At 44.2% G+C, this 27,919-nt stretch overlaps 1 protein-coding gene across 7 annotated transcripts in view; it reads left to right on the top strand.

Moving 5' to 3' along the window:
• The window catches only part of LOC148013014 (thioredoxin-like 3-1, chloroplastic), a 115,265-nt gene that overhangs the window by 31,437 nt on the left and 55,909 nt on the right, over nucleotides 1-27,919 (top strand). For 5 of the 7 annotated variants that reach the window (XR_015688889.1, XM_087668171.1, XM_087668173.1 and 2 more), the window contains exons 2-3: nucleotides 10,847-10,921; nucleotides 11,021-11,087. Coding sequence is in view for 6 of the 7 variants with exons in the window: in XM_087668171.1 (XP_087524297.1) it covers nucleotides 10,847-10,921; nucleotides 11,021-11,087 (142 nt within the window). In the remaining variant the exon portion in view is untranslated. Of the gene's footprint in view, nucleotides 1-9,955; nucleotides 10,101-10,846; nucleotides 10,922-11,020; nucleotides 11,088-17,751; nucleotides 17,874-27,919 lie in introns of those variants that run through there. The other 2 variants (XM_087668175.1, XM_087668174.1) reach the window with 2 other exon arrangements.

The raw sequence follows: 27,919 nt of genomic DNA, 5'->3' as shown, positions 1-27,919 counted from the left end.
TATCATGTATCATAAACACCTTTGCATCCCATCATTCATATATGATGCCATAGCATGAATCAACTTTGCATGATTACATTCAATGTAGATTGTTAGGGACAAAAGCTTATGAGTCAATTACAAGGCTTGTAGGGCAAAGAGACTTGCTTCAAGAGAGCTTCAAATTGAGTTCCTGATAAGGATAAGTTACCATAGCCAAGAAATAAGAGAAAAAGCTCCTTTTAATTCAACTCAAAGCATCTATGAATGATCTACAAACATTGCCCTGCCATAGGGACACATAATACTTGCATATTTTGACAAAATGTCTTCTGTAGAGTAAAAAATGAATTAAAAGAACACTACTGTAGCTAATTCTCTGAATATGGCTGAAGATATCAGCCCCGGATCAGCCTAAATATCTTTCAGAATTCACCTCTGATGATAGCATAAACTTCCCCTAACATGGTGTCGGTGCATTTGGTGTCGAAAGTCCACCATGAGGGTAAGAGACAACAAGGTGAAGGTAGATTCAGGGAGAGGAGTAGATAGAAGAGAAGGGGTTCGAAGAAATAGAAGACGTAGAAGAATACTCACAAAAAGAAATAGAAAATGTAGAAGAATACTAACAGAGATGAAGCGTGTCAGTTTATTTTTGCATTATGAGAAGATAAAACTCTTGTAGATAAAAACGTGTATAAAATAATACCTTTCTCTATGCTGCTCAAATCGCCAATCTGATATTTCTATTGGCTCCGAAAGGGGGGTAAAATACCAGTATATCTGGCCAGAATTTTGTAAGATCGCTCCCTCTTTATCTCCCACTTCAGAGTGTTGTTCATTGCCTAAAAACAGCGATTGTGCGTCACGCGATTTCGCTAATATTTCTTTTTACATAAAATCCTCTTAAAATAGCTGAAAGCTACATACTTTCTTTTACATATTATCCTAATCTAGAAGTTGTCTACAATTTTATAGATTTTTACAAGAGATAATATCTAAAATATCAAAAATTGGCTAAAACTTGTTCAAAAATCTAATATTTTTGAACCATGGACACTAATACTGATGCCTAAAGTGGTATTAGCTCTCTAGATCTATAAGGAAGCCACACTCTAGAGTTTTTCACACGATGTGCGCGTAGCAGTATGACACTGCATAAGCTACATGGACACATACTTGTTCCATGGAGTCTGAAGTGCCATTGGACAGATCCGTACATCTTCATACCCGCTGCGGGTCGAGACAGGTAGATATGGGGCCTATCCCCTTCCCCTAGAAGATCGGATCTACCAAATCTGCCAGCTCGAGCCGAAGACAGAAGAACACTGCATATGCAGGTGCCCAGCGTACTACGAGATCGGGGGACGCTTCCACTGCCTATTCAGAGAAGGATTCGAGCCACTCTCTAGAGTGATGGATTTCAAGGACCAGAGATGCCTTGGGCTCTTCTTGTTGGAAATATGGCGCCATAGAGACCATCTCCTCCGGACCTCGAAGCAGAGACAGGGAACCGCCCAACGCCTACTCATAGAATTCTATCGAGAGCCAACTACCATCCCCATCCGTGAGTCCCCACCAGCCCCACTGACCTCCCGGCCGCGGGGGACCACCCTACCCATAGCCATGGTAAGAAGCAAAGCTCGGTGCCCCCGCTCGACCGGCCCTCGCCCCCGCCCCCGTAGGAGGCACATGTCGAGGATACAAGGAATACTACGTTGCCACCAGAGGGCCCTGTCCCGCCGATTCAGCCTCTTGATATTAGATAGACCCATGCGGGACATTTTAGGATGACCAAGCTCCATGAGCAGTTCCACACTATACTTGGAACACATATGAATTGTACCCAGCCTATATACCACCTTGTACCTACTCAATTAGTTTATCATAGCATTAGATGGTAGCTTTACTAGGACATGGAAAGTTTCCGAGACATTTTGTATGTAACGTTTTGGTCTCATAGGCCACCTTGGCCTTTCGTAGACGTTAATATAACTTTCTTTCATTCTCTCTCTCTCTCTCTCTCTCTCTCTCTCTCTTTCTCCTCTCTCCTCTCTTTGTTCACTCTGTCTTGGTCATACGCTTCCGCACTGCTTTGCTCTGACAAATAGTACTTGAAACTCAACCTTGGGAGAGAAGCCACAAGCTTCGTTACTCCACGCTGGAAGGTTTACTAAGGCCTAGCCACCAAGCCATGGCTAAAACTTCCAAAGCTTCCGAATTGGGAAGAACTTGTAGATCCTGGGTATCCATGAATCAATGGGTGAGATGGTATGTGTCAGAGTGCAGCGGTGCGGAAGCGTAGGACTGAGAGAGAGAGAACGTAGAGAGAGAAGGGAGAGAAAGAGACAGTGTACAATGAAGATCTGCTGTATAAAGAATGCTGAATACAAAGATATACACGGGCGCAGTGCGCTGGACTGCGTGTCTCCACCTCAACGATGCGACCGGCTGTCCGCCTCGAAGTCTGCTGCAGTCTGCACTGTCTGCTGTCTGAAATTTGTGAACAGAGACAGAAAACTGCACAGCACCGGTCTGTAATCTGCGACAGAGAAGAGTGGGCAGACTGCTGGAAACATCGGCAATATATAGCCGAAAAACTGCCTAAAATGGGGCGCCAGAAATAGGGCGCAGCCTGGAATAAGTCGGCTGCAGGCAGTCGGACTGCCACGTGGCAGTCCGACTGTGCGGCAGCCTGCTGGTCCGACTGTGCAGGCTTGCCTGCCCACCAAACAGGCTATGATCTCTAACACCCCCTCTCAGAGCCTGGGCAGGGCAGAAGCCTGAGGGATCTGGAATGTTGCCGAAGGAGAGCTTGAGGAAGCGCCTTTGTAAACAGATCCGCAAGATTGTCCTCCGTCTGGCAATACTCCACAGTGATGGTCTCATCTAGAAGCTTTTCTCGGATGAAGTGGTACTGAATCTCAATGTGCTTCGTCCGGGCATGAAAAACAGGGTTCCTCGCCAAGGCAATGCAACTCTCATTGTCACATCGCAGCAATGTAGGACGAGTCTGGGGGCACCCAAGCTCCTCCAACAATCTCCGAAGCCACACAACCTCGCATGTGGTGGAAGACGCGGCCCGATACTCCACCTCAGTAGACGAAAGGGCTACCGTGGGCTGCTTCTTGCTACTCCATGAAATAACACTTGCACCCAAAGTAAAGCAGTAACCTGTTGTAGACCGCCTGTGGTCCACGTCACCGGCCCAATCCGAGTCGCTCCAACCTGCAAGTACAAGATCTGACCCATCTGTCCCTGCGGGGTAATGAATCCCCAAATCAGACGTCCCCCTTAGATACCGAAGTATCCTCTGAGCAGCCTGCCAATGCACCGTCTTAGGTTCACTCATGAACCCTGCCAAGAGCCCAACAGCAAAACATAGATCAACCCTCGTGTTGAGAAGCCAAATCAAGGACCCTATCAACTGTCGATAGCGAGACGCATCCGCCAAAGGAGAAGCTGAATGGGAAGTGGCCTTCCAGTTCGGATCCATAGGAGTAGAGAGGGCCCGACAATCTTCCATCTCAAAAGACACCAAGAGCTCCTGTACATATCTCTGTTGGGAGAGAAAGATCCCCCTCTGAGACTGATAAATCTCATGGCCTAAAAAGAAATGGAGAAGCCCCAAATCCGTCATCTCGAACGTCCGATGTAACGCTGACTTTGTCTCCTGGACCTGCTGTGCATCATCACCTGTGACAATCAAATCATCAACATATAATACAAACAGCACACAACCTTCCTCGGAAGTGTGAACATACAGCTGCGGATCGGCCTTGGACCGCCGATATCCCAACTGAGACTGGAGGAACGAATCAATCTTCTCGTTCCAAGCTCGCGGGGCCTGCTTGAGACCATACAGGGCCTTCTTCAACCTGTAGACTTTCCCATCTGAAGAACCAAAGCCAGGAGGCTGCTCAACGTAGATCTCCTCCTTCAAATCATCATTCAGGAAGGCCGACTGCACATCCAACTGATAAACAGGCCATCTCCTATGGCCAGCCAAAGCAAGAACAGCTCTAATGGTTGCCATACGAGCTGTGGGGGCAAAGGTGTCATGACAGTCAATCCCTGGGCGCTGGGCAAAACCCTTAGCAACAAGGCGAGCCTTGTGCTTATCCAAAGTACCATCACTGAGATATTTGGTCTTGAAGACCCACTTGACTCCAATCACCTTCTTCTTCGGGGGGCGTGGCACAAGTGACCAAGTGCCATTCCTCTCAATAGCCTCCAACTCAGCTTCCATAGCTTTCTTCCATGGGGCGGACTGTAAAGCCTCCTTCACGGAGGTGGGCTCTCGATCCTGCATAACACGGGACATCAAACAATAATTGGAGCAAACAAGCTTCGAAGAATGCGCGTGGTGCCTCCGTGACCGCCGCGGACCATCCTGCGGTCCCCGCTCCTCAGGAACCCCCTCGATCCCTGAATCACGGAGTGTGTCACGGGCCCAGCGAGGAGGAGGCCGAACCTCCCCTCGTCGTTCTCCATCAGTAGAAGACTCTGGAATGTCCACCGGTGGTAACTCCTCAGAAGGATCCGGTGGAACAGTAGACTCTGTGTCAGAAACAGAATCATAATCAAAAGGCACAGGCTCCAGTGGAACTGTAGAAGGAGCCAAACTCTCCCCTGGATCTCCAAGAACGGGATGCTTCTCACCCGTTGAAGTAACCGGAACCTCCACAAACCGCACATCATGGCTAGTATATACATCCCGCTTGACGGGATCATACAGTCGGTAGCCTTGGGACTGGGAGCTGTAGCCAACAAATACCTGTTTTCGGGAAGCCGCTTCAAATTTGTTACGGTGAGCCTTGGGAATGTGAACATAGGCATCACACCCAAAGACCCGAAAGTAAGAAACATCTGGCTTCGTCCCAAAATAAGCCTCAAATGGAGTTATCCCTTCCACAGCCGAAGTAGGGGATCGATTAAGGATGTGGACTGCAGTAGCCACAACCTCGGCCCACAGAACCTGAGGGGTCTGTCGGTGCTCCATCATGGTGCGCGCCATCTCGATCACACTGCGGTTCTTCCGTTCTAGAATACCATTTTCTTGAGGAGTATTGGTATTGGCAAACTCCTGGTGAATTCCTCTATCTGCACAAAATCGAGCAAATTCATTAGACACAAATTCACCTCCCTTGTCGGATCGCAAGGTCTTCAACTTCCGGCCTGATCGGTTCTCCTCAAAGAGAAGCCAATCCTTGAAGTGCGAGAAAGCTTCTGACTTTAGTGCCAAAAAGTAGGCCCATGTCATCCTGCTGTAGTCATCCACAATCAGCATGAAGTACAAGCTCCCACGCAGGGACTCATTCCGCATAGGGCCAGATAGATCCGTAGATACTAACTCCATCGGTGAAGTAGACCGCCGCGAAGCGGTGTGGGGAATGGCATCTCTATGCTGCTTTCCCCGTATGCAGGAGACACATGGCTGCTGGCTCACCACTATATCCGGCAACCCTCGAACAAGCTATCCACGTGACGCCCTCCGAAGATAGTCATAGTTCAAGTGACCAAACCGAGCATGCCATAACTCAGACTGTGACTGTGAGGTAAGAAGAAGAGAAGAGAGGGCAGTGGAAGACTTCAGTTTGTAAATGCCGTTCTCCTCATATCCAGATGATAGAACCTTCCTCGATTCACGATCAAGGACTCGCACTGTAGAACTATCAAACTCCACCAAAAGACCAAGGGAGCAAATCTTATGAACTGAAAGGAGACGGTACCCTAATCCTGGTACATGCAAAACCTTTGAGGTATGGGTGCCACCTCGACCATCCGGAATAAGCTGTATCTTACCCCGACCTGCAATAGAAACTGACGAGCTGTCTCCAATGAGAACCTGCCCACGCGAAGGTCGCAGCTGGGCAACACCATTTGATGAAGGAGTCATGTGCCGTGAGGCACCACTATCAACAATCCACTCTCGAGCTTGGGGAGCCGTCATCGCAGCATCAGAAGCATTCGGTGAAGCGTCCTCAATGACAACTAAATGTAGAAATGCAGCTGATGAGGTGCAGCCACCGCTTTAGAATCCTTGGTTTCCTTCTTCTTGGTGTCCTTCGAGTCTTTGTCAGGGCAATCCTTCTTCCAATGGCCAGTCTTTCCATAAATATGACATGTGGAGTCTTTGTCCTTGTCCTTCTCCTTGTCCTTCTTGGACTTGTTATCCCCCTTCTTCTTCTTTTGGTCCTTCCCCTTCTTCTGAGAGGCTTGACCTGTCAACGCCTCTGTCTTGGAAGCATTCTGTCCCTTTAACTGTTCCTCTTGGTCCAAGACCATAGGAACCAACTCTTCCCAGCGAAGAGTAGACTCTCGCCCTGAAGCAATAAGGGCAGAGTAAAATGTACCGAATCGTGGCGGCAACTGGGACAAGAGTGTGATCGCCATGTCTTCGGAGGAAATCGGCTTCCCTGCATTCTGAACCTGCATCTGTAGCTGCCTTAGCTTGTTAATGTGTTCCCTTAGCGAAGAAGACTTATTGACGGACAAAGTCCGCATCTGTACCTCCAAAGAAACCCTCTTCATCAGGGTCATCCGATTGTACATTTGATCAAGCTCCAGCCATATCTCACGAGCCACCGTCAAGTGCTCGATGTGAGCGATCACGGCTGTAGTGCATGATAGAAAGAGAAAGGATCGAATCCTGGCATTCAGTTTGTCCCAATGAGACTGGGCCCTGGCCAACTCCGCACGAGCATCGGAAGAGAGTTTGGACTCATCTCTTACCGAAGGCCGGTCAATATCTTCCTGGACCAACTCCGCCAAATCATAGGACTCAAGGATGGCCAACATCATAACGCGCCAAATGCGGTAGTTGTCGCCGTCGAGCTTCTGATCTATAGGAAGAGCCGGTAGGACAGGCACCTTCCGGTCCATAATCGCCTGGAACTCCAAGTCCATCTCTGTAGACATCTTCACCTGCAATGCCTTCTCAAACGCAAAAGCAGCCCCCTCTGACTGGGTAAACTCAGCCTGCTAAGGCTCTTCCGCGTCCCGAAGCTTCTTCACCCGCCGGAGGCGATGAAAAAGCAAAACCTGCACTTTTAGGTTGAAAACTCAAACTTTCTCCGCGTCAAACAGCAGTAAACAGCAGCAAATCCACCACGTGTACTCCTTTCCTGTGCGCCCACACTCGTTTCAGCCTTGTTCCAAGGCGCAGCCCTCCTGTCTGCCCTTAAACGCAAAAAACGCAAATTTGTGTCGCGATGGAAACTCCCCTTCAGGTTAATTCTGCGCTCAGTCAGCCCTCAAACACTGCTCTGATACCATGTCAGAGTGCAGCGGTGCGGAAGCGTAGGACTGAGAGAGAGAGAACGCAGAGAGAGAAGGGAGAGAAAGAGACAGTGTACAATGAAGATCTGCTGTATAAAGAATGCTGAATACAAAGATATACACGGGCGCAGTGCGCTGGACTGCGTGTCTCCACCTCGACGATGCGACCTGCTGTCCACCTCGAAGTCTGCTGCAGTCTGCACTGTCTGCTATCTGAAATCTGTGAACAGAGACAGAAAACTGCACAGCACCGGTCTGTAATCTGCGACAGAGAAGAGTGGGCAGACTGCTGGAAACGTCGGCAATATATAGCCGAAAAACTGCCTGAAATGGGGCGCCAGAAATAGGGCGCAGCCTGGAATAAGTCGGCTGCAGGCAGTCGGACTGCCACGTGGCGGTCCGACTGCACAGTCCGACTGTGCAGCAGCCTGCTGGTCCGACTGTGCAGGCCTGCCTGCCCACCAAACAGGCTATGATCTCTAACAGTATGGAGATGTCAACCACCCCAAGAAGATAAAGGATTATCGACAAGGTGGTGAAGAACCGTAGGATGAGAGAGGATCTCCTCTGAAGCTGAAGGAATGGGATCCCCCTCTGAAGAAGAAAGATGAATCATGAGCCCTCTCGGAATTCCCTGTTGAATCCCTCTTTGAGAGAGATAGGAGATTAGGAAACTCATGGATCGCAGCCTCTGCAACATCGAAAGACGAAGGAAATGCCGCCGGTGGTATCGAAGAAGGTATCTGGGCCAAGATGGGGCATGAAATCCGCGTGCAAGCAGTTATGCAAAAGGCTGTCAACAACTCAGCCTCATATCTTTGTTGTGAGATGAAAATGCTAGTGGGTGTTTGGAACACCTCTAGGCTCTAGCCCAAGGGAAAAATGAAGAAGTCCAAGATGTGTGATCTTAGTGTATGCAATGTGCTCACAATGACTCTAAATAATGATCAAGTCGTGGACATACAAAATGGCATATGCATCAACCCATCAAACATTTTGAGATAGAGGTTGGGGTAATTATTAGATTGTCGGAAGCCATGGTCAAGAAAGAAGCGGCCTATTTGTTGATACCAAGAACTGGGTGCTTGCTTTAGGCCATAGATTGTTAGGCTTTAGCAGAGTACATACCTTGGGTGCCAGAGTGTTTATCTTGGGTGCGAGGACCATCAGCTAGAGTGCATATCATTTTTGTGATCGACTTGAACTTTTGCCACATTAAATGCCAGTTGACTGCATCATTTGTTGTATTGTTTCCTCCTATTTATAGGCTGCTCTCTCGCCTTCTCATTCAGTCATCAAATACTCATCCTACACCATGCCCGCTTCTTGGTGGAGAGGGAGTCTACTGCTCTCTGCTAGCTCGTTCATCTCGAGTCCCTTTGCAAATATTTCCATGCTTGGCCAATGTATGCTAATTTATTGGAAATCTATTTTGACATGTTGTAGGGATAAATTATTTTGTATGGTTTAATACATTGATACTTGGATGCATGTAGCATAAACTTTGAAGTCCCACATAACCTATTCAGGACTTTTGGGCAATTGTTAATCCAATGTAGTAATTTGAATAAAAACAAGGGCCAGCATTCTCCCATGTTTCAAGGCTTATGGCTTTAGTAGCTATTTACTAGTTGTTATGCATGGAGAGTTTGAATAAACATGCAGGTTGTTAGAAGCTAGCACTTTCAAAGAGCAAAAAGGGAAGCTAGCCCTTTCATAAGGCCAAAAAGGGAAATAACATAATTGTGATTCAAAAAATTTGCATTGTTAGAAGTCCAAAAAGGGAAAAAGCAGAACTGGCTTCAAGAAAATAGCATCATATATAAGAATTAGCTTCCTACAAAGGGATCACAAACCGTTGTGCCAAATTTAATATACGAAAATGTAATAAATAGCCACAATGTGTGCACTAGTAATGGAGGCCATTATTTGTTAGGTGTCCTTGGGTTTCATAAATAGCCATACTAAGTTGGAGAGTTTGTCGTACTCTTGAACGAATCCCGAAATGCAAACGGTAGCCTCCAAAGGTGTTAGATACTAGCAAACGCAACTGGGGAAGTTGGATCTAATGCTAGATAGGTAGTAGAGAGAGAGAGAGTATGCAACAAATGCAGTTGCTAGGAGAGAGAGACAACAAATGCAAACTACAAAAGTGCTAGTGACAGTTGGAGATGAGGTGCAGCAGGCTGGGCTGGCAGCTGGAGAATAATTTATCATCATGTCTACCTCTAACTGTAAGTGGATGAGAAGTACAAGCTGCATCAATATTCTTCTTGTTCACTTCTTCTGTAAGCAAGGTCCTCTCTACATCGGAGCATTTAAACCATCTTTAGGGGAATCAACACTCATAGCAATACGAAATGTATCCCAAGACTTAGGTAGTGTGACAAGCAAGAATAAAGACTTCATGCTATTTTCAAACTGAATGCCTTGTGAGATAAGCTGGCTGAAAATGGAGTGGAACTCATTCAAATGAGTGGGAGTGCCCTCCTTCATAGGAAGGTCCACAAGTTGCTTTAGCCAATACAACTTTGAAGTGGGACTTTGGTTGTTATAAAGATCACATATCCTTTTCCATAAATCATAAGCACCACTTTTAGTTGCAATAACATTGAAATAAACTTGCTTAGACAAAGTTAAGATAATGGTGGACTTACATAGCTCATCAAAACGCAGTAGTTTGCTGATGTGGCAGGTTGTATGATAGCTGGGAGTGATCAACAATAGGTCTCCTGGCTGATAGCAGCAGAAAGAAGCCTAGAAACAGTCATGAACAGTGAGGAATGGCTGGACAGCAGGCACTTGATGATGGAGCATGATGATGGGCAGCTCCGACTGAGGTATCCTCTGTGAATTGGGTGTAGACAACAAAGCTCTATGGTGTGGTATTTTGGTGACTTGCCTCTATTGAGTGATAATTGTCTCTTCTTACTCTAAGCACTTAATACTTTTGTAAGAGCCATCAGAACACATATTTTAAAAGCTATAGGGAAGTCCACAGCTTTCTCTTGCAAGGCCCATCAGAGCACATCTTCTAAAAACAATAGGGAAGTGGAGATCTGTGTTTGTTTGTGCCTGTAATCTTTAGTGGGGTCCATGACAGCACATGAAGTAATGGAGCCTTTTCTAGCAGCTGTTGTTTGTGTGACAATATGATATTAAAAAACCATGAGAAACATAATATGTGCTGTCAAAAAAGCTACCCTTTAGAAGGTTCTGTGCCGCCTCATTGCAAAAGGGCATTGAGCAAGACAAGAAGAGCATTGCTGTTGACTCCAAGGAATTATTGGCCTTTGCTAATATTGTCAAAAGTGCTATTGTACTCTTGAGTTTGAGTTTCTCCTTTTTCTGTTCGGTGTGATTTCTGTGGATTTGGCATCAAACACCTCATACAAGAAGTGGGTATCCAGGTCTTTGGGGAGGGTAAAGGGAAATGATGGAAAGCATAAAGCAGATTGTTTCTTTTCAGGAAAGTTCTCAGATAGGGGCTTAACTCTTTGAATATGTGTAAAGCCTTCATGTATATAATACAATGTTTAGATTTTATACCTTCGATTTTGGTTGATTGAGGTCATTGATTTTGAAGGATGGCAGCATGGTGTAGAAAGTGTATCTATTTGAAGCCTAAACTTGAAAAGCTTGCAAGTGAGTTTCAGCCTGAGTAAGTGACTCCATGCAATTCTTGAATTATTCAGTATCATGTTCATTCTTATCAAGGCAACCGGATGCCCTCCCTCACAATAATTGGTTATTATTGCAGCGTTAAGTTTTATTGTGTGGATGTCAACACTGTACCTCAAACTTTGGTCAAACGTGCTGATGTCACGGTAAACTTCTAACTTTAACATTTTGCTGCTCAATCCTATTTTTGTCAGATGAAACAAAGAAGCTATCATGCAACTTAGCAAAGGATTGCAAATCTTTTGCAGTTTAGTATGAACATTATGGCTAAGGTTAGACTAGAATGAGTGCTGTTGGAGGTTGGAGAGAGCTCATTCCAACTAGGGGGAGGCTGAGAAAGAGGAAGGAGAGGCTGCCATTGCTGTACTAGGGCATTTGCAGCCAGCTGAGCACCCTACAAGAGCTGGTGACCTGATCAGGAGGACTTTTACCTGCAGGGGACAGCCTAGAAGAGCTGCCAACATCAGGGTGACAGCCATTGTGGTAGGTGATAGCAAATTCTGGGCCTTCTAGCAGTAGTTGACAGCATCAGGGGCAATTTTGATCAAGACATCCAATTGCTAGATCATATGTGTGTATATCAAACAAATCATTGTCATCATGTAATGACAGTTTAAGTCCAGGTTCCATTGGTGTACAAACTGGCTTGCAATCCTGTAAGCCAAACTTCTCAAGAAGTTTACCAATGTATCTTGACTGTGATAACCCAATACCTCTAGCATCATGTATGAACTGAATGCCCAAGTAATAATGCAAAGATCCCAAGTCTGACATGTCAAAAGTTTGTTGCAAATTTTGTTTAAATGCTGAAATCTGATCAGCATGTGTCCCTGTAAGCAAGAGATCATCAACATAAAGACAAATGATTAGCATGGATCCCCCCTCTTTACATACGTAAAGGGTAGACTCAGATGAGCTGTTAATGAACCCTCGGCTAAGCAAGAAAACATCTATCTTTGCATACCAAGCTCTAGGAGCTTGTTTCAAACCATACAAAGCTTTTTTGAGCTTGCATACCAAGTGTTCCAAGCCCTCAACTGCAAAACCAACGGGCTACTGTACATATACTTCCTCATGAAGTTCCCCATGTAAAAATGCAGCTTTAATATCCAACTGATGCATAGTCCATCCATAATGAGCAGCCAAGGCAACCATAGACCTTATGGTTGTCATACGGGAGGTAGGAGCAAATGTCTCCTCATAGTCAATGCCTTTTTTTGTGCATAGCCTTTAGCTACAAGCCTTGCCTTGTATTTGTCAATGGATCCATCTGCATTCCGTTTCAGCTTGTAGATCCATTTTGTTCCAATGGCTTTCTTCCCAAATGGCAAAGATACCAAATCCCATGTTTGATTCTTAGTGATAGAATCCAATGCACACTCTGTTGTGCATCCTCAAAACATTCAAGCTCCTCATCATCAAGGGTGCTTGCTGCCATAACGAACTCCATGGTATGTGCGGTATTATGCATACGAGCTTGCCTTCTAGTACAACCAGCCATGGGTGCATCCAAATGACTATCTTTCATAGTTTGTAAATACCATCTAGGCATTTGTCTTGCCTCCTGACTGTGCATAAGCTCTTGCTGAATTTCAGTTTCAGCACTTTGCTGAATATTCAGATCAGCCAATGGCTGATTTTCTGCATTTTCCAAAGGAGTAGCTAGCTGAACATTGAGTTCACTTGCTGAAACTCTAGCTGAATCACCAAATGTAATGGGCAGCAGCCCTTCAAATACATCACGGGCAGCCTGATATGTATCTAAACCAGCCAGGGACAATTCTGATTTTTCATCAAATAGTACATCTCTACTGACAAACACCTTTTTAGAAACATGATCATAGAGTCTGTAGCCTTTGCTCTCATAGCTATATCCCATAAAAATGCATTTGACAGCCTTGTTATCCAACTTTTTCCTGAGTATCTTTGGAATATGTGCATATGCAAGGCACCCAAAGGTACGAAAGTGTCCAACAAAAGGTTTCTGGCTGTTCCAAGCCTCAAAAGGTGTAATTTTCTTCAATGCTTTGGTGGGGCATCTGTTCAAAACATGGCAAGTACACATGACGTACAAGTGCTCAGGAGGTCTCTCCAGTAGAGGTAATCCATCTAGCATGTGCATATGCTATAAGAGCATCAAGTTGCCAAAGCTCACATGCCCCATTCTAGCATGCCATAACTCTGTTTATAGCATAGCAGGAGTAAGAGTGGATGCCAAGTACGTTGACTGATCAACTGAAAGAGCATTCAACTCGTATAACCCATGACATAAAGTACCTATCAAGACCAAAGTCATGTGTTCTTTGTCTCTCACCATGCATCGGTTATTATCAAATGTGACCTGCAATCCACAACGTGTCAAAGAAGAGATAGAAAGCAAATTCTTGTTTATGCCTGGCACAAATAAAGCATCCTGTAGGCGGAGAAGAGAGCCATCAATGGCTGTGAGCACAATCTCCCAATACCTCTAACAGGGTATGATGCATTATTGGCACATTAAACAGACTTGCGAACTGGAGCTACATGAACAAATGCAAATAAATCTCTACGAGATGTAATATGCCTAGAAGCACCATTGTAAAAAAACCAAGTGCCTGCATCCTCAGTAGAGCTGAATGCTCGATCTGCTCAAGAGGTGTCATAACTGCATGTGTAAAAACAATAGTCCCTGTCTGCAACAAAGGACGCGGACTCAGTAGCGGTGGAAGGAGCATTAGAAACAGACATTCGAGATTCCTTTTTTTTCTCTTTGGCAATGCGCTTTTTGTACTCAGTAATATAGTGGCCTAGCTTCTTGTAGTAATGGCATTTACCCTTTTTGGCTTGCGTGTCTCCTTGTTTTTTGTTTGCTTGGGATGTGCCAGAAGTTCTAGAACTCTGCGGAGCATTCTTCACTTGGCTGCCTTTGCTCTTTCGTCTAGCCATAAAAGCTTGCTCAGAGGCTATAGCATCCACACCACTATTCCTTCGTGTTTGCTCCTCCAGCTGAAGAAAAGTGATTGGCTGCACGGCAATTCTCATTGTGAGGTTTAAGGCCATATGAAAAGCCAAGTAAGAAGGAGGTAATGAGTTGGATATCATCTGTGCATCCGAATAGTACTCATCAACATTCATGAGTTGCTCTCGCAAGTCCTGAATTTTGTTCAAGTGATCCTGAATAGAATCACCTTTATCCATTTTCAATGTCTCTAGCTCTTTCTTTAAGAAAGAGATGCGAGTCTCATTCTTGCCTGTAAACATCTGCTTCAAAGTTACCCAAGCTTCTCGTGAAGAAGCTGTTGAACGAATGTGGGGGATGATTGACCACTGAACTGCCAATGCAATCAACGACAAAGCTTGTGCATCCCGTGTATCCCATGCTTTTTGAGCTGTTGTTCTTTGGGGAAGTGACTGAAGTGGAGCAGGCTGAGGTGCCCGTGGTGCACGTCCTGGAGGAGGAGTAGTTGGAGCCACAACTCCAGGTTGAGCTTCTTCTCCATTGACATAATCTCAAAGATTTTTGGCCACAAGTACATTCTTCATCATGAAGGACCAAAGTGAATAGTTATTTCCATCCAATCTGTCTTCCTTGGATACATAGGTGAAACCATCTCCTCCTTGATTTGCCATGATTTTTCAATTACCGACAATGCAAAAGAGCAATGTCGAAGTAGAACTTTACTGGAAATCTGAAAATTTTCAGAAATTGCAGGAAATAACTTTCTGCAATTAGTGTACAGAGGTGCACTTTGTCAAAACTGTCTGTTATGCATGCAGTCCAACGTGCAGTCAGTGTTCAACAACACTATACCAACAAAATTCCCAAAATTTCTTGCCTCAAATGTGTTCAAAACAGTCTTTCTGTGACTCTAGCTGCAGTTCATATGCCAATGTCCTCAAAAAACATAAAAGCCCCAAAATGTCTGATAAATTTGGCCAGAAATTTGCATTCAATGTGTCCCAGACATGTTACTGAATGCTGTGCCTAATGCGTAGAAATCCCCTCTTCCAGAAATTTATCTAGAATGAAAGAATAAATAAAAATTTTAAAAAATACACGACGTCTGACGGGCTGTTGTTGACGTGGCACACGGCGGACAGGAGGTGTTTGACGTGGCGCAGCAGTAGATATGACACACGGTGGATAGGAGCCGTTTGACGTGGCACAGCAGTAGACGTAGTGCCATGGCGGATAGGAGGCGTTGCAGGCAGGTGGCGCAGCACAGGGGGCGTGCACTGCTCCAGGCGGGCGCTGGTCTCAGGATAGGAAGCTGTAGGGGCGAGGAGCTCCCTGGCGGACTCCGAGCAGTAGTCTGGTGGCGCAGGGCAGTGGCGCTGGGCGAGGAGCTGTTGGAGACTAGCAGTATTAGAGCCACACCAAGTAGGGAAAGGGTAGGAGGTGGATTGAGCAAGAAGCTCCTGGAGGCTGAGCGGAGCTGGGCAGGACCTGAGTTGAGCAGAGCCATTACTCTGATACCAAATGTGAGAGTGGAGGTAGGATCGAAGCTCAGCACAGAAAACAGTAGACAATAGAGAGTGAAGCACGGCACACAATGCAATAGACTGAAAGGGTGTAAACTGAAAGTACAGGGTACAACCCTTAAACCTTAGGGTTGTAGGGCGGTGTTCACACCCGAACACGGTAAGTGCCCGTAAGTGTGTGTCATAAGCACATACAAAATAATACTATAAGTCTGGGGGAAAAAACCTCTCCTACCGAGAGTAAAAAGTGCCTTAGTGTCCTACTGATCACTGACACTCCGATGTGAGCGTAGGCGTAAGTAAGGCGTGAGTGAAATACCCAACAGGCAGGAGCATAAATGATCAATTTTTGGTGATCAAAGTTTGAATTTTCTCTCTCCATAGAATTCTCTCTCATTCTTCAGCCTTCCTCAAAGTGTTTCAGCAAATCTCAGCCATTTGTAGCAGAAATAAGTCATATTGATGGTCATCAAGAGTATTTACTGTCGTAAACCCTATTTTACAGCATAAATTAGGTTTAGCAGCCACCTTGGGACCCATGCTCGAAGATTGAAGACCTAGTACTTGGAATAGTGGTTGGAAATTGAGCAGTTTCAGCATTTCCAAGAGGTCAACCCACCCCAATCAGATTTGTGGCTAGATTTGACCAGCCAATGGTCAATTGAAGGACAATTCCTTGGTGAAATCAAGGGCAAATTGATAAGAAGGCTTATTGGTCATTTAAGACAGCAAGAGTCATTGAGAAGCAAAGAAGATTAGAGAAAATTGATATGCAAGAAGATTGGTGAGTATGGCCCTTCGTATATACCTCCATCATCAGAGATGAATGCACCACTTTGCTTGAGAAGGATGAGCGCCTTGTTGAGCAAGCAACAGTGACTAGAAAGAGCTTGTGGGCTAAAAATGGAGTTTTGTTGATTGCTGATGGTTGGAGTGATACACGCAAGCGATCCATTCAAAGCATGGTTGCTTATTCTCGTGGGGAAATGCATTTTATATCTTCAAATGATTATCGGGGATAGGAAACTCAGTAGATGTACTTGTAGTAGAGTGGGTTACAGGTATTGAGCTTATTGGCCCAGAGCATGTTCTGGGATTTGTTGCAGATGGAGAGCCCGTAAATGGGTCAGCAGGTACTATTATCCAGGGATATTATTCGCATATCACAGTTTCATATTGTATGGCTCATTGCTTGAATAACCTACTAAAGAATATTGGTAACTTGTCATGGATTACACTGCTCATAGAGCAAGGAGCTTAAATGGTTAGCTTTGTTTTGAATCACTAGTCTCTTCGCCATTAGTATACCCTGATACCGAATTTGCCTTTAACTTCTTGATGCTAGGCAAATTAAGAGAATGCAGTGGTGCCTTGAGGTAGTTATTTCTTAGTGATGAGTTCACCTCATCAGTATTGGCAGATACTCCTAGAGGTATCTTACGCTTGGAGAAAGCTAATAACTCCACTTTTTGGGATGATGTAAAGCATTCAATCCTATGAGAAAGTTGTTGGAATTCACTTGTATCATATGGTCACCCTAATAGGATAGATAGACAAAGAAACACTAGGCATCAAGCACAAAACCAAACCTTATGAGAAGGCGAGACACCTCTTGCATTGAACTAGGGTGATTTGCAATGATAGTGATTCAAGACAAAGAGATCAAAGCCCAAATTGTTTCACACAATGTTCTCTAAAATATACTAGAATAGATACTATGATAATCTATTGTGCATTTATTGAGGGTTATAGATGCTATGCAACCTTGCATTGGCCAAATATATGAGGCTATGAATAGATGCTGAATGAAAAGCTGCAAGAGTTGGCACCAAATGATGAGGCATATGAGGAGATACACCATTTAGTTGATGAGGTGGAACTCCTATAGCTCACCCATGGATGTAGTTGCATTTGTTGTGGATCCTGAGTTCCAGGGAAAGGGTTAAGAGAATGACATTGAAGTTATGGATGCATAGAGACTTATATCGTCTCGTCTAGTGCCTGATCATGGCATTAGACAAAAGATCAGAGACCTGCTTTTATGTTATAGGACCTTTCGGGGTTCTTTTGGTTGTGGGGATACACAGGAGGATCGTTGTAAGATTGGGGCAGCTTTGTTGTGGGAGGACTACGGTTCGGATAGTCTTGAGTTGCAGCAACTAGCCATTTGTATTTTGAGTTAGTCTGTTAGCTCCTCTTGTTTGGAGCAATTGTGGAGTACATATGCTCACATTGCTTCAAAGAAGAGGAACTGTCTTGGTGTGGAGAGGGCAAATGATTTGGTTTTTGTTAGTGCTAATTTGAGGATGTTATGTAATAGTATAACAACAAAGTTTGATCCATTCACAGAGTGGGAGATGCAACAAGAAGTGGAGACATGTGCTGATGTTGAGGGAGATGTAGCAGTTCATGGCACACATGATGATGAGGCTGGCACTTCAGGAGTAGGTAGAGCATCCTCAGATCATGATGATGATCTTTGATTTAGTTTGCTTATCATGAGTCTCATGATACATGTACATTGTATATGATATTATGATCATTGATGACAGTGTGACACTTAAAGTTTAATTCATTGTTCATTGTTTCATGGTATATGTATTATGCGTTTTATAATTGAATAGCTTAACTCTTGAGCCTTGGAAGTTGTAATTCAATTTGTATTGACTAGTTTTAGAATAATGCATGAGATATTCAAAGTTAAAACTTAAAATGATTTGTCCTTGTGGATTATATACCTTGGTTTTAACACTCCACATGGATTATGAGTGAAATATTAATTTTTTAAATGCCGTTCCCGTTTCCATGTTTGGCGTCTCCATTTCCCGTTTCCGTCCCCATTTCATGGTTCTATGCTTTGTGGGCATGTGGAATTTTGTTCAGCTGAGCATTTATGGGAAGTATGTTATCTTACGGTGAGATGGGATTAAGAAATAATGATGCATCTCATTTTGAAAATGCACATAATGAAGGGGAAAATGCAATGCCTAATCTTGGAGTAGGCTTACAGCAGGGACAGCAAGGAGAAAATGTGGTTGTTGACTAAGAAGCAGGTCATTCAAGGCCACGAGATGCTAATGACCAGCCAAGGAGATGAAGAATATGATGACTAGTACAAGACTCTATTGAAGGCAATGATTGACATCTTTGTTCAATTGACCAAAGATCCACATTTTGAGAGATTTTTGGATTCTTCAAAAAAGGACAGTAAGGGCAAGAAGAAGATGTCATCTTCAAAGGCCTTTGGGCAGCAACAATCTTCCAAAGGACAACCACTGTAACCTAAAGATGCAACAAAAGTTGGGGATGAGCAAAAGCAAATGATACTAGTGGGATCGGATACGAAGTGCAAGGCCATCTTGGTAGGGCCAATCCAATGGGTTTTGGATGGCCGGGCATGCTTGCAATGATAGGGCAATGAGGATACTTTGGTAGTGGCACTATTTTTAATACTATGGTGGGTGAGGGACCACATACAAGAATGCATGCCACAACTCCTTATGGTATGTAGCAACCAATGCATGGTGTGCAAGGCCCAACATATCTGGGTATGGTTGGTAATATGCATAACCCCATGTATGGCAACATTGACATGATTCCTGTTGGGGCACAAAGTGGCATGTTTGGTAACCCATTTGCTCCCCAGGTACTTATGGGGCTCAAGGAATGAGTGCTGGTCATGCAAATGCTCTTTTGGTGTTTATCTTGATGCAAATACAGCAAATGCACCCTTTTTGCAGTAGCTAGTGTATGACAACTTGACTCCCAAAGGGGCACAAAAGACTATGATGAGGGTGGCAAAGGGGTGAAGCTTGAGTGCTTCAATGGTGCACAATAGGAGTTGAAAGCTTTGACATTCATTCAACAGTTTGATGTAGCCTATTCCGGAGGCAACTTCACCGATCCTCAAAGAATCAGAAGGTAGCTACTATCTTGAAGGGGAATGCATTGCAGTGGTAGTCCAAGCTTGATGCAACACAATGTAAGAACCTGGAACAATATAATAATAAGTTTTGGGATGCCTTGCAGCCAGTAACTTCCTATCATCGAGTTTCTCTTTATGAGCAAGTGGAAAAGTATATGTGTGGTCTGTCTAAGGGAATTAGGGATTTTGCATTAAATCCACCGTGTCTAGTATGTCTTAGCTCATAGAGATTGCTACTATAGTTGATGCATTGTTGCGTGGAAAAGATTTGGGCTTTCAAGGAAGTGGAGAGAAGCCGAATAAGAAGTTGTCAAAGGTTGAGAGAAGGGGTAGATCTGAAAATCAGCTTGAAAAGAGGTCAAAACAGCAAGGAAAGGGCTGAAAATTAGTTGCATAACGTAGGGAACTAAGGGCTGCAAATAAATGCTTTGTGTCTGAACGGGAGGGCTATATTGCTAAGGATTTCTTAAATAGGCATCAAGCTGAAAACTCAGAACATCAAGGAGATTCCAAGGGTAAGAAGCCCAAAACATTAGTTGGATTGATGCCAGTAGTATTAGTGGTTAACCGGTGAAGACAACTCGGGTACCAAGCCTTGTAAGGCCATAAACTGAGAGGACTGAAAAGCCTAAATCCGGAACATAAAGGGCTTGTGAAAGGGAGCTTGATGCATAGTCCAAAAATAAAGGTAAAGTGTCAATACCACAATTAGGCACCAAAACAATGTCACCAACAGTGACATTGATTGAACCCTCAAAAGAGCATATATCCTGCAACAAATCACCTTGTGGAGTCATATGACGAGAAGATGCACTATCAACCAGCTAAGACCTCTCAAAAGACGAGGCAACCACTGAAGAAGGCTCCTCCAAGTCAACAATATGAAGGAACACTAACTCATGGTGGGTAATTGCTACAGTAGAGGTAGAAGGCTCAAACGTTTTAGCTCCATCCTTTGCTCCGGGACGAAGGTGAGGATGCTTCTTCCAATATTTTCCCTCTGGATGTGTCCCCTTCCCACAGTCTGGGCATTTAGGCTTCTCCGAGTCGGAGTCAAAACTTGAAGAACTCTCCTGTATTTTAGCCTTTGACTTCCCTTTCTTATTCTTCCCCCCTCCCGAACCTGCAACAAAAGCTTTGGTGGAGGTGGATCCACTGGCAACCTCTTTGGCATACTCGTTATGCTTCAAAACAAGCGGGGCAAGCTCCTTCCATAAAAGCTTCTCATGGGTCCTCCATGTAAGAAGGCTGGTGTAGAAGACATCAATCCTCCAACTTGTTGATATGATTCTTCATGGAAGGAGAGTCATCAACAGTGAACATCCATAACTTCTTCTCGAGAGTAATCTGGTGGGCAAATGGCTTCTGATGGTACAAAGAGTCCACACTTCCGTTGCTTTGCGCAACCTGCGCGATGCACTAGGATAGAATCCTATAAGCTCTTAAAAAGGAAAGATCAGGCTCTAGAGTTGAGCCGATCCCATAAGGCCACACGGTCCATCGATAATCCAATGGTGGGATCCTCCATTGGACGGGGAATAGGGTGGGTAACAAACTTCTAAAGATAGATAGATTGCCACCTGCACAAGGACTATGTGTGTTTGCTGAGGAGAGCTGTCATCTAACCAAGGGACACTACGTTTGCAATAGAAGACTATCGTCTGATTGAAAAAGCTTGGCGCCTCCAGCAAGAGAGGAAGTGGGTAGCAAAATGGGTACCTTGCAGGAGAAAAGTGAACGCCTCCAAGAAGAAAGCTGTGTTTTCAGCAAAACATTGACGTAACAAGGTCACTTGGCAGTTTGTGGTGGTCTCCTCCATGAGAAGTCAGCTCTGTATCTCTTTTGGACAATGATACCATGCTCTGATACCATGTGAGAGTGCGCAACTGAAGAAGGAACTCAAACACAAAGAAAGAGAGAGAGACAATCTGCAAGCGATGAAGAAAAGAAACCTGCACTGAACAAGGAACAAATGTAGAATACAAGACGGATCAATCCCTGTATGCAGCCCACAGTGTCAGTGAGGGCACCAGATCAGGCTAACGATGACAACAACACCGGAGACAAAGGAAGATGACGGAGTCAGAGTGTACATCTGCCAAGGAAGGAGAGAAGATGATAATCTATCTAATTGCTAAGTGGGAAATGGCTATAAATAGCCAAATATCCCAAACACTTACCGACCCGAAATCTAGGGCTAAAAATATAGGTGATCAGCATTTAATGCTAGTAAAAATGCCAAAAATGCTTAGAAAAATCGTGAAAAGGGTGGACAATGTCCGACAGGTGAGACAAGCTGAAGAATACAAAAATTATTGGGAAATGCACATAAAATCCGGACTAGATAAGAAAGTGAACTAAAATGCAATAAACTGAGTGCTCTAGAATGGGCTACCTCCTCTATCAAAACATGTCAGAGCTCCTAAAGTCCTTGTCTGACTCAGACAGAGGCTCACAGGTGCAAGAGATGACAAAGCATGACAATCATGACTGCTAACAAAAGAGGCAAAGCTCAGGTGCTCAGAGAGAGAAGCAAGAGTTGTAGGAGAAGCTAGAAGAGACATAGAGGAGTTTAAGAGCTTCATCAATCAAGCAAAGAGGTAGGCTTCAGAGTTCCAAACGAAGTTAGAAAATAAGAAAATTGCATTTCAAAGAAAGGCTAAGGAACTCGACAAGAAAGAAGCAATGTTAAGAGAAGAATTTCAAAAGACACTACAAGACAAAAAGAGCTCTCTATAGGGAGAATTCCAAAGGGCATTACAAGAAAAAGAGAGTATCTTCAGGGAAGAACTTCAAAAAGAACTATAGGAAAATAAGAAATCTTTACAAGAAGAAATCTAGGAGACCAAAAGAAAAGATGTAGCACTAATAAAAGAGCTATGGGAGGAACTGAAAGGGAAGGAGACTGTCCCACTCGAAACCATCATTGAGCTTCAAGAAGCGAGGATAGACCTAAAGGCATACAAAATGGACAATGTTACATTGAGCAAGCAAACAATTGAATTGAACAGCCAATTGACACAAAGCAGCCTTGAGCTTTCCCAAGACAAGCTAAAGTGCAACATAAGGAGAGAGAACATGAGCAACACCTACAGGACAGACAACAATGGAAGATCATATTTGATGCCCTGCAGCTTTGAACTCTGTGGAAGGAAAAACACAACTACACGGGAAGACGATCTTAAAGTTGTCCAATGATCTAGGCATTGCTTTGTATGGGGAATCTCAGTACGAGATTCAATTGGACACTTATAAGTACATCCTTACTAAGCAATAAGAAATCTACAGCGAAGCGGCCCTCATAGCTTGCACACCTCAAACAAAATACCCTAATGAGCTCAATGCACAACTTGGAACTATACATAGTATCCTAGATAGCATGGAATAGATCAAGGAAGTGTGTTTAATGACAGCTATGCCAACCAAGCAAAACCTCACACGACAAGTACAACAAAAAAAATATAAAGATTGTGATAGAAGCAATGTGGCTCCTAGAAGATGAGTCTTCTCCTCCTAGGTCCCCTATGGCTTTGAAACCACCTATTGTCATGACACTACCAACAAACCTTTTTGATCTTCCAGCTTTTGATGACTTCACAGCAAGACTCACTGCAAAGAAGATTACTGCAAAAAGAGAGGAGGTCTATGATGCTATGGTAGAAGCGCTTAAGGCATAACCCCAAAAGGTGTCAGATCTCCTACTTTTTTGTATAAAAATATTGAAAAAGAATGGAAAAGGCTATTCATATGTGTGTCAACATTTGGTTCTTGTCTTCCTACTTTTGCATTGAGAGAGAGAGAGAGAGAGACAGAAAGAAAGAAAGAAAGTTATATTAACGTCTACAACAGGCCAAGTTGGCCTATGAGACCAAAATGTTGCATAGAAATGTTTGGGAGATTTCAAAAGTCCCAGTGAAGCTAACATTTATGCTATGTTGAACTAAATTGAGTAGGTATAAAATGATATCTGGACTAGATACAATCTAGAGGTACTCCCAGTGCGGTGTGGAACTACTCCTGGGGTGTTCATCCTAAGATGTCCCGCATGGGACGGTCTAGCATGGAGAGGCTAAAGCGGCGGGGCAGGGCCCTACGATGGTGGCGTAGTATCCCTTGTATCTTCGACCAGTGTCTTCTGCGGGGCCGGGGGCCGGCGGGGCGTGGGCGTCGGGCTTTACCTCTCGTTGTGGCTATTTCTAAGGTGATCCTGTTAGAAATGCGGGATCCAGAGCATGGCAAAGACGGAAGCTATGGAGGATGGAAGATAAAGATACTACACAGGTTCAGAGAGAATGTTTGCGTATGTCTTCATCTCGAAGATCTCACTCTCTGTAAACCTTGAGGGCAGTCTCCACGGTCTGCAGCCTAAAAACTGAGAGCACAACTATGTAAGAATGTAGAAACTAGGGCCAATAAATAGGCCACAAAATAATGCATCAAATAATGCAGGTTGGCTACATTAAATGCAGTTGATTGGACAAAGCTGTCAGACCAGACTTGTGCCAGTTACCCACCTACCCTGCGTCGTGTCTAGCTGATAGCAGCTCTTGCGCTTTTGCCATGTGGACTGTTTGTTGCGCCTGCTGAAAATAGCACTCGAGGAAGTGCCTTCGTCAACAAGTGTGCAAGATTGTCCTCTGACTTGTAGTAGAGCAGGAAAATAGTCTCATCCAGAATCTACTTTTCATAATAAGAATATGTGTTTTTGAAACCTCACTTAACATGTCGAGTTGACATTGACAAAGAAGACAACTGTTACACAAGTGAATTAGGTTTCAAGATTGAGACTTGAACTCATAAACACAATCTTGTGTAGGACTGACAATGACACAGTGACTTGACAGAAGAGACAAGTACTATTGCATTATCTTCATATGAAAGTGATAGTCAAGTACATCATTATATAGGATTGCTTGGTAGCACATTTCATCCACTGTGCATATGGGATTCTGTCTCTCTTCCTAGAATAAACTGCATCTTCCTAACCTAGCTGTTCCATACAAAGGGGCATACACAAGGTGTGATTGACAGATTCTCAACACCCCTCCTCAATCACAACCTAAAAGTACAAAGTGTGTAGAGGCTTTAGTGAGAGCAGTACCTGCAAAGTGTGGGCATACCACAAACATGGCAAAATACCAGAGGCTGTCGCAGAAAAGGCTAAGTGTGGGTACCATAAACATGGTGAACATCCAGAGGTTGTAACAGGGGCCTCACAAAGTGTACAGAAGCTGTAGTACAAGGCTACATGAGGAGTTTACAAAGCTTATGAAAGGAACATTAAGGCAGGTACGATGGTTTTAAAACAGAAAATGAGAGACAAGGACCGATAAGCCCTTGTGGTCTTTTTCAGCATATGCTATTTCTTTGTCAGCATCATGGAAAATCTTCTTATCTTTCTTCTCTTCTTCATGATCTTCTTGGTCTGCTCCTTTATTGACTTTGCTTGTAGCATTTTTGAGTTTGCTCTTCCAGTTGTCCCCCTCAAGCAAAGTGGTAGACATGTCTTCAGAATCTTCAAATGGATTCATTGATTTCTCTTTGGTGTAGGTAGCTCCATTTCCTTCTGCAAGTAGAGTAAGAACATCTTCTATGTCATGTAAATAAGCAACACAAGTCATGTTACTCTTCATGAAGTGTATCCACATAGAAATTTTCCTGATTTCCATTGATATGACCAGGAATCAGCTTCAAATCTGATATAAATCAGTAAGAGTGTTGTACTCAAGTGTATCAAAGGATACAAGAAGAATAGTGTTAAATAACACTTGATAAGTATCAATAGATACTGTTCTTGATGAGCCTGATGTTGATGCTGGATCTTCTTGAACCTTCTTCTTGTTGATTTTGATGTTTTGATTTCTTGCTGAAGACTGAGTTTTGGAGTAGGCAAAGCCTTCAGTTGAGTGAAAAGTATGAGTTGGAAGAGAAGCTTGATGTGGCTGTTGCTTGAGCTGCTTGATTTCTTCAACTCTTTCAAATCTTCCAAGCACAAATCTCCCCTCCTTGATGTGATTTGATGAGTAATCCTTGTTAGAATCTTCAGTGTTTAGTCAGATCTGAGTGGCAAGAGCTTTGTTTGAGTCCTGAGGAGAGAGTAACTGATGAATTTCTGAGCTTGAAGCTCAAAGCTATGGCTGCCTGAGTTTAGGGTTCATAGATCCGACTGTTCTTTTCACTGTAGCAGCACGTAGGAGTAAAATTTTTAAGAACCCTCTTAGCTGGAGTTGGCCCACTATATGGCCTACTAAAGCCCCATAAAAGCCCCTTCAATGGCTGCCCCTATGCTGAGCTACAGCAGGTCATTTAGGCAGCTGCGAAAAACTGCGCCAGATTGGGGAGATCAGCAATGGCACGCCGTACTGCGCACAATGTTGACGTTTTTCATGCTGGGAAGTTGCGCCTAGAACTGTAGAAGATATTCTTAGAAGAAAGCGTGAGGAGATAAGGTCTGTAGAGGGAGATCTCAGCCCTCTATCAGAGGTATGTTCAGGCTGGCTATGGTGGCCACAGGACAGAACCACAGAAGAATGACAATGCTAAAGCTATAGGAGCCCAATGTCAGTGATTGATGTGTCAAGAAGAAGCTCTGGAAGTAGGGGAACACTTTCCCAGAAGGAAGCAAGTGAAGATATGCCCTGTAAGTGGAGATCCAGCTCCTCCAACAGAGGTAGGTTGCAGGTTGGCTATGGCTGCCAAGGGATAGAGAGTGAAAATGGAGTTGGAGATGAAGTCAAACACTTGAGCTGAGCTGGATAGAGATTATGAGAAACTGAGGGAGCAGAGAGAGGACCTGAAACATGCTAAGCCATGCTCAGCTGCGCTCTGATACCATGTTAGAAATGCGGGATCTAGAGCATGGCAAAGACGGAAGCTATGGAGGATGGAAGATAAAGATACTACTCATGTTGACATTGACAAAGAAGACAACTGTTACACAAGTGAATTAGGTTTCAAGATTGAGACTTGAACTCATAAACACAATCTTGTGTAGGACTGACAATGACACAGTGACTTGACAGAAGAGACAAGTACTATTGCATTATCTTCATATGAAAGTGATAGTCAAGTACATCATTATATAGGATTGCTTGGTAGCACATTTCATCCACTGTGCATATGGGATTCTGTCTCTCTTCCTAGAATAAACTGCATCTTCCTAACCTAGCTGTTCCATACAAAGGGGCATACACAAGGTGTGATTGACAGATTCTCAACAGATCCCCGGGGGTCGGGAGGCCGGTTGGGCTGGTGGGGGCTCGGTGGTGGGGAGGGTAGTTGGTATTTGGTAGAAGTCGTTGAGTGTGCGTTGGTTGGTGGCTCCTTGTCTTTGCTCTGTGGTTCGTAGGAGGTGGTCTCTGTGGCGTCGTATTTCCAGTAGAAAGAGCCCCAGGCATCTTTGGTCTTTGAAGAGGTGAGTTTGAGAGCAAGAGAGTGAGAGTGAGGGTGAGGGACCAAGAGAGTGAAGCCTCCATCCCTTCTTGCGCTCTCTCATGCCTTACTATGCTCTCCTCTAGCATGACGAAGGCCGTAGAGGGTTTGAAAATCTAGCAGACGCATCTTGGATCGTGGAATGTGCTACGAGCATCCTTCATTGTTGAGGGTATGCTTTGCACATTCATTACAAAATGATTTTGTGTTCATGTGTAAGAGACTACATGAGAGGTAGTTGTCAACTAAGTGGTTGAAGCTCCTAAAGTAATAGGAGTGTGTCCAACATCCCAAATACATTGAGCCCATGTAGCCCAATAGATGGACACCTACTCAAGAGATGCCATCAATGCCAATCAGGACTGAAAGCCTCAAAAGGATATAGAGACGTTGCCGCTAGGATGAAAAGCAACCAAGATGTGTCCTCGAAGTAACCGGGGTTCACCAGGCCACTCTACAAAAGAAGATTGACATAGACAAGGTAGACAAGGAGTATCTGATGCTGAAAGGAACACACAACACTGGGCAAAGAAGTGTAGTAAATGTAGATGAAAACATGTTTATAACCTATAAGCACAACCAAATTAAGGGCTGTTGAAGGACTAGGAGTGCCCAGAAGTGGAGTACCTATAGTAAACGCAGATCTGCCCTGCTTTTGTCTTGAAAGAGAGACCACTAGACTCAAACTGATGTCACCCAAGTGAAAAAGAATCAGCTCAGCATAGAACGCAGCAGAAATCGAGTTCTGTCCATGTCCTTGAAAAACACAGGTTACCCAGCAGAGAAGAATACCATTCTGCTATAAACTAAAAGTTTCCAGCTGTTATAGAGGAGAAAACAGGTTGCCCTCGTTGAAAAAACACAAATCTGCAACCCCCAACTGGCAAGCGATATGCCTAGTACCTTGAACAGAGCGCTCCTCTTCGAATACCTTTGGCTCTGATATCATGTAAGAGTGTGCAACAAAAAGTGAACAAGGAGAGGAGACACAAAGAGAATGCAAGTGAGAGAAGGAACAATGTGACTACAATGGCTGAAGGTACAAAGGTGCAACAGTCAGCACCAACGCACAACTCTACTCGTTAGTGTGGGCACCGGACGGTAGCAAGGGGATGAGAGAATGAGGAGGGCTGGCTGATCACGAAGGATCGATGATGGATA

This window comes from Lygodium microphyllum, chromosome 26 (genome assembly GCF_053477565.2).
Source record: "Lygodium microphyllum isolate KBCC chromosome 26, Lygodium_microphyllum_v1.1.10, whole genome shotgun sequence".
In the NCBI taxonomy this organism is placed as follows: domain Eukaryota; kingdom Viridiplantae; phylum Streptophyta; class Polypodiopsida; order Schizaeales; family Lygodiaceae; genus Lygodium; species Lygodium microphyllum.
Note: the sequence above shows the minus strand (reverse complement) of the source record. Positions and strands in the feature narration are given on the sequence as shown.